Source organism: Penaeus vannamei, chromosome 10, assembly GCF_042767895.1.
Source record: "Penaeus vannamei isolate JL-2024 chromosome 10, ASM4276789v1, whole genome shotgun sequence".
Classification (NCBI taxonomy): domain Eukaryota; kingdom Metazoa; phylum Arthropoda; class Malacostraca; order Decapoda; family Penaeidae; genus Penaeus; species Penaeus vannamei.
Genome location: NC_091558.1, coordinates 21,891,661 through 21,899,160, shown reverse-complemented (window position 1 = coordinate 21,899,160; position 7,500 = coordinate 21,891,661). Strand labels below are relative to the sequence as shown.

The 7,500-nt window shown below is 35.9% G+C and overlaps 1 protein-coding gene across 1 annotated transcript in view; it reads right to left on the bottom strand.

Annotated features, from left to right (window-relative positions):
• Positions 1-3,227: 3,227 nt before the first annotated feature.
• The window catches only part of LOC113825637 (transcription factor mef2A), a 64,351-nt gene continuing 60,078 nt past the window's right edge, over positions 3,228-7,500 (bottom strand). Inside the window, exons 5-7 of the mRNA XM_070126448.1 lie at positions 6,404-7,500; positions 5,975-6,211; positions 3,228-5,252 (exon numbers count right to left, since the gene is read on the bottom strand). The exon at positions 6,404-7,500 is cut by the window's right edge and continues 1,156 nt beyond it. Of these exons, the coding sequence (XP_069982549.1) occupies positions 5,194-5,252; positions 5,975-6,211; positions 6,404-7,500 (1,393 nt within the window). The 3' untranslated portion in view covers positions 3,228-5,193. The remainder of the gene's footprint in view (positions 5,253-5,974; positions 6,212-6,403) is intronic.

Here is a 7,500-nt window from a genome sequence, read left to right as displayed (position 1 = left end):
TTCCATACAAAGAGGCATAAATAGCGTGTAGAGAAATATATCATTATAAAGATGGAATCGAGGACAGCCATAATTATGTTTATCATAGTTGTCGCTGCAAATATATATATATATATATATATATATATATATATATATATATATATATATATATATATATATATATATATATATATATATATATATATATATATATATATATATATATATATATATATATATATATATATATATATATATATATATGTATGTATCTTTACTATTGGTTATGGTTGCGCTTTTGTTCCTGAAATATTTTTCTCCATAATATACTTTTGTAATGAAACTTATCCAGCTACACTATCATTATGTATTATTTCTAATCAAAACGTACAAAAGCTTGTTCATTTACACCGTTATTCTGATTTAGCTTTTAAAGAACACGAATGTGCTTCAGTACAATCATTTGCAATACAAATCGTAGACATTTTCAAGGTCATTGCAATGAATTATTCATATACATAACACCTTCTTCTGTTAAATGCCCTTAAATTTATGACATTACTGGCGCTTTCGCAAGCCTTCTTAGCCAGACCTTCCCATTCGCTGTACGTTCTTAGCCCCTGAATGCTTTTAATTCGGGCTTTGAGATACTTTCGTTATTTCTGGTCTCATTTCACTGGAATATTGTATAAGAGTGCGAAAGCAATAGTAGCACTGCAAACACTTTCCTTCCTAAACGAGCCAAGTACTCTCTCTTTCTCTCTCTCTCTCTCTCTCTCTCTCTCTCTCTCTCTCTCTCTCTCTCTCTCTCTCTCTCTCTCTCTCTCTCTCTCTCTCTCTCTCTCTCTCTCTCTCTCTCTCTCTCCTCTCCCTCTCCCTCTCCCTCTCCCTCTCCCTCTCCCTCTCCCTCTCCCTCTCCCTCTCCCTCTCCCTCTCCCTCTCACTCACACTCACACTCACACTCACACTCACACTCACACTCACTCACTCTTACTCTCACTCTCACTCTCACTCTCACTCTCACTCTCATTCTCACTCTCACTCACTCACTCACTCACTCTCTCGCTCTCGCTCTATTTCACTCTCACTCTCTCACACTCTCACTTTCTCACTCACTTTCTCACTCTCACTTTCTCACTCTCACTCTCTCATTCACTCTCTCTCTCTCACTCACTCTCACTCTCACTCTCACTCTCACTCTCTCTCACTCTCACTCTCATTCTCTCTCTCTCTCTTTTCCTTGCCTGAACAGAGCTCCTGAGTGCGTGATAAATGAGGAAGAGATCGCATGGGTATGAATAATTCTGTGCAGTATTCAATTAGAACAAATGCATTACCAATGTATTAATTCTTCACTCTCTTTTCCACTGGTGAATCCAGTAGTGCAGTGGTTCCCAAACTTTTTCTGGTCCTTACCCACTTTTCATACAGGATTTGTCCATGGCCCACCGTTAGGCATAACCCATAACTACAGTGACTACAGTCCTACACCAGCAATTCCTATAACTTTATTGATTCCATGCAAGTTCTTTGTTCTTTTGTGAAGTAATAATAAAGACATTTCTGAAATGATACTGAAGAAAATTAAATTTCCATACTCAGAGTACACTGTAATAAAAAAGTGGATATAATGATGGAAGCTGCTTCAACAATAAACGCACACAAAATATAAAGATCAAACAAAATTCCACTGACTGAAAAATCAGTTAATGCCACACTATTACATGATTAGTATATGGTTTTATACACACATCATATCCTCAGATTATGGCCCCTGCATTCTGCTATATAGACCCTCAGGGGGCTAAGGCCTACAGTTTGGGAACCACTGCAGTAGTGCAACCAGGGGCATGGTGATTTTTAGTATCTTCCTGGGACCTCAGATGGCCTCTATATGTTTATACCAAAAAGTTTTGGGAGGCCCTCAAGGGTAGATCCCATGTTTTAGGAATTAAAAAAAAAATGTGGGGGAGACAAAGGACAAGTTCCCATCTCTTGTTTTTAATTACATGAATAGCTTTTTAATTACATTTTAGGAATGAAAATGTTAGGGGGCAACTACTTGCCCTACCCCGAATATTAAGATATTAAGTAATAAATACAGTCATTTGCTGAAATATTTACCTTTATTTCTGTTCATCTCTTAGTTACCTCCCTATATTAAGATTAATATTAATTATCCACATTCATTTTTTTTCCATGAAAAGGATTTGAAGCACAAGTTATCATTAATTTTTTTTTTAATGTACCAATATATAGAAATGACAGCTCCATTTTGAATCTTAGAATTCCTGATAAAACCAGAATAAAAGACATATTGTTGATACCTTAATACATAGTCACGTGGAAAAAGAATTATAAATGAATAGCTCAGAGTGAATTTTTGGCAAGGAACAAAATAAAAAGCCAATGTTATATGCCAGAATCATATAGTCAAGGTCTACCTCAGACATGATAATTGGAGTTTTTACCTTTGAAACCTCTGGCAGTGACAAATGCTGGCTGTATTGCACTTTGGACATCAGCTATATATAATGATTCTTTTGTGACTCACCCAGTGAATTTTGAATTAAATCACTTTGGTGTGAATGAAAATTACCAAAAAAGAAAACAAGAAAATTTAGTTATAAGCTCATTACATATTGTGTCAAGACTTACGACTGATTGCCAACGAACTACAAACCTATGGAACAAAATCCCGGCTCATCCCACAATAATTTTGATAACAATAGGACATTGCCATTCAATTATTTTTATTTGAGAGTTATTTTGGTACACTAAATTTACAAAAAATGCTACCTCTTACATAATTACAGCAGGTCACTTCTCGTTTCCTTTTAAACTTCCAAATGTTTTTAAGGCAAAGAGATTGCTAGAAGTTATAAACATACTCTCACAAAAAATCCACAAGAAAAAACTTTCTTTTTTTCTGAAATACTTTATAATGAAATATTTCTTGGATTGAGATTTGTTAAGTAGGTTGGTGGGAGCTGCATGCATTCCTCAAGTTCCATTACAAATACGACTGCATTAGTTTCCAAAATGTCCAAATCCTGGAATCCCAAGGGAAAAGAATGCTGATGTTGTAGTCCTGCTACATATTTGATTATAAGAACTTCAATTCCTAAAAATGGTGGAAACGTCATACTAACCATAATCATTTTTTCTTTCATTTGTGATTTTTCTAATGCACCAAAACTTATTTTTCTATATAATAAAAGATGGCCAAATAAAATACTTTCATCTTAGGAATCACATATTTATTGACAAGTTTCAGGGAGAAAAAGCATATGTGAAAGATGTACAAAAATATATACTACGAAATTCACATCATTCACATAGTTGACTTACAGTATGTGTAGAAAACGGATCCTTTTTTTTCTCATTATCTGAAAAGACCGTCTTTTTCTTTAAACATTGCATTTCAAAACTGCTACATTCAGACACTATAAACTTACATAATATAGATTATCTGATCACAACACAATTTCTAAATAAATGGTTGCTGCTCATCAACGTCTTTTTTCTGACATGCAATGCTGACTTTCTGCTCAAGCAAAATCCCATTGTCAAAGAAAACATAGAATAAAATAAAATAAAATATCCCATGATGTCTTCTATCATGAACTCATCATGATCGCTATTCTTAAACGAATGCGAAGTCTACTAACTACTGTACAGAATTCTGTATTCACTGCTTGAATAAATTTCATGAATTCCCACTCCATTATTTCTCTTAAAAAGTATGGCTTTCACAAGTCGATTGTCACCAAGATGTTCAGATGGGCGTCCTCACAGCAGGCACTGTAAGTGACGATCTGATATATTGCAAACCCTATTCTAATTTGCTGACAATATCTCAACAATCACATGATTAATTTCTCCAAAAACTAGAACTTTATAATGCCCCAAATTTAGGTATAAATGACTATTAGTGTTTCAGTTAAACACTCCAGTTTTTGGGATGGTAGTAAATAAATAAGACATAGTATTACCTTTGTCTATGATTCATAATAGCATTAAAACACATGGTAAACTCTGTCATGCATTAACCTGTCTACATGTTATTATTCACAGCTTATCAACACATCTATTAATCAACATCATACAAACATTAAAACAATAAATGCCATTGTAGACATTACAACTATGAATACACATATGCATATTCAAAATCATACACATATGCATATATTACTTTTAAATGAAGATGTACATACAAACATTATATATCTGTAAGTATACATGGACTGTAGTGTCTTTATAGCATGGGTGTATGTGATGGGGTACGATAACATGTGCATGTATGTATAAAAATGTGTGTTCCTTTTTTATGTTTGCACTTATTGAAAAAATCATCTATAGTTCCCTATATAAACCCTGGGAAAAAGTAACAGCTTACACAACAAACCTGAGATGACTGATTACTGGAAGTTATCCCTCAGAGGCACTTGCTTTATCTAGCTTGGGCATACAAGAAGAAGGAGCACTTTTAGCTAAGCCAGTAGAATAGAGGTAGCAGGCGCACTTGGTCGACCATGTCCAATACTGAGCTGCTGAGGTAGCTAACTGGCTGTTAACTACATCTATGGGCTGGAACTGCTTACTTTGACATACAGTATTCCTGCCTTTATGCTACTCTCGTAATCTCTGATAAACTGTGATTCAAAGGTGATCAAAAAGTCTCCCTTTAGCCCTCTCTTTATAAAGCAAACCCTTGATGCATCTTAAAAGATATAACTTGGTACAGTCTATCTCTTCTGGTCTTATAAATCTATTCCATTAACACAGATCTCAGACATGAAAATACATGGCTGCTATTAATTCTAGACAAAATAAGGTGCAACTTTGGGGGGCACCTCTACTCAACTATGGACTTGTATCCTGTTCATCAGCCTTAGATTCTACTTTTTTTTTCTCTCTCTCCTCAAAACAATTTCTACACTTGATACCATTTATATCTTTCAGTAATATCATTCACTTGTGTCAATGATACTTCACATCAGCTATCACAAGCATAGCACAAGCTATTCATCACATGGCTCCTACAAGAAAAAAAAAATCTTTCACGGTCTTTCCCACAACACCTAAGAGACCATATACATATTGCCATAATCACTTCCGCGCACAGATCCACCTATGACTTTAATTCACCCAAGAATTCACTGGAATTGTCTTGACTTCAATTATTCAATGACCAAAGTGCACAACTCAGGTCAGGGTACCCTCCCAGGCATCTGATCTCTGCTTGGCTGCTAGCTTCTTCTGGGCTGAAATTTGAAGAATTGCAAGATTAAAGTCTATACATGTTCAAAGAAAGTTCTAAAGTTAATATAAATAGGACTGGCCTACATTTTTATGGCCTAATTAATTTGATCTCATGTACATTTTCTAACTTTTCAAGACATGTAATTTCAAAAGTACGATAAAAAATTTAGAATCTAATTCTTTTCCTGTAAAACTGATTTACCCCATATCAATTTCTGAATATATTTTATACCCTTTGAATTTTTTTTTTCTCCCATTGTGATTTTTTATGTTGACATCATATATTATATTGATGACAGTAACCAATTCAGTTTATCTATCGTCGATGATACATATTGTAAATTCTAAGTGAAATATGCAACAGCATGGTTAAGATTCAAATAAAACTTTTGAAATATCTGCACTGCAAACTGACTTAAAATATTTCCCATGCCATGGAATGAGTAATGTTTGAAAAAATAATCATATATTGGAAACCAATATATAAAACTGACTAAAAGAGTTAACAAAGTTGCCTAGTATCTCTTTTCTACTTTGTTAACAGCTTAATTACATGGCAATAAAAAAGTTGAATCTGTGATTAACATAAAAAACATACATTTTTATCAAACAATCTAATAATAATAATAATAAATAAATAAATATACCATATATATTTACAAATATTTGCACATACATAGAATTCTAATATGAGCCTATAACCTGAATCTGTTGTTCTCCTTACCTTTAGCATCCTTGAGTTTCTGCCGCTCTGCTTCCCTTACTTCATGAGGGACATTCACCTTCAACCCTAGGGCTCCTGATACCAGTCTACGTGCCAGGGCTGCTGATGTTGCTGGCCGAGGTTTGTAGGGCAAAAGGGCCTCTGTGATGCGCATAGCCTTTGACCGAGAGGTTTCCGTGGCTAAAGACAAGGAGCGGGCTTTCAGGAATGGGTGGTCAATACTCAGGGCTTCCTTGGCTGTGGAAAAAAGTTTCAATGATTTACAATATATTAGAATAAAATAAAAAGAAAACTGATAATTCTAATATCAATATTACACTAAAAATTACTCATATTTCCACTTTTTATAATAGTTTAGATGTCTTATAGTCTATGTTATTGTGCATCTACAGCTCACTAATGAAAGACAAAAAGCAAAGACATACTCACCAATGAGAGCTGTGGCAAAGATCCCCAGGGCATGGGTGTCATCTACCCACTTGATGTCAAAGCCATTGTTCTGGTAGGGGCTGAAGATCATCATGAGATCCTGTGTCTTGAAGGAAACTGGGAAGTCATAGATCTCAATGACATGGGCATACTCATCCTCATTAATCTGGGGCTCCTTGGGCTGGTAGTCATAGTAGTCATTTGTAGGCTTGACCAGTTTCACTTTACCAATGGAATCACTGAGCTGGCGCTTGATCTCAGGATCAAGACACTCACCACTGTCATCATACAGGGTGTCCCATGAGTCTTCCACTTCATCTGCCCAGTTGAAGGAGAATTTCTTCAGATTCTTCTTCTCTTCCTTCTCCTGTTCACTGGCTTCTTCCTTTGCTTCTGCCTGGATGCCATTCTGGGTGTCATTTTCCATGGCCACTGCTTCCCTAGCTAAAGCTTCTGGTGGGTCTTCTGCCTCATCACCAAGGTCAAAGTATACCTTCCCTGAGGATCCAGCTGCTGTGCTTGAGAGTTCATCAGACACTGCATTTGACTGATTGTCCACTATATGCAAAGGCTGGCCATTACTGGAATCAGTTTCTGCTGGATCAGATGGCAGTGTGGTTTGGTTGGCCTCTATAACTTCCCCATTACTAGAGGTATCACATGCTGAACCCTGACTAATATCTTCACACACATGCATCTCCTCTACTCTGTTCATTTGGGTATTCTGCTCAGAGCTGTAGGAACTGTCAAATGAGGGGTTCTCCTTAATGTTTTCTAATCTATGTTCAGCACTTCCTCCATTGAGTAAGGATGGTCCCTGATCAACCGTTTCCATACTACTATAACTTGGTTCATCATGGTAACTTTGATCTAATCTGTGGGAATTAGGAACACCTGATATTCTTGAGTTATCAATACTGTTTGCTCGATGACTTCCCATCAAGGGGTTTCGATTATGTTTAACTGGCAGTGTATGATATCTATAATTCTCCTCATTGCTTGGGTTTGGGCTTCTTGTGTTCTCACTGTAGTCAAGAGTGACATTGGGCAGTGAGCCTAACCTTCCAGAAGGTGGCTTACCTGGTGAGTTTCTATTT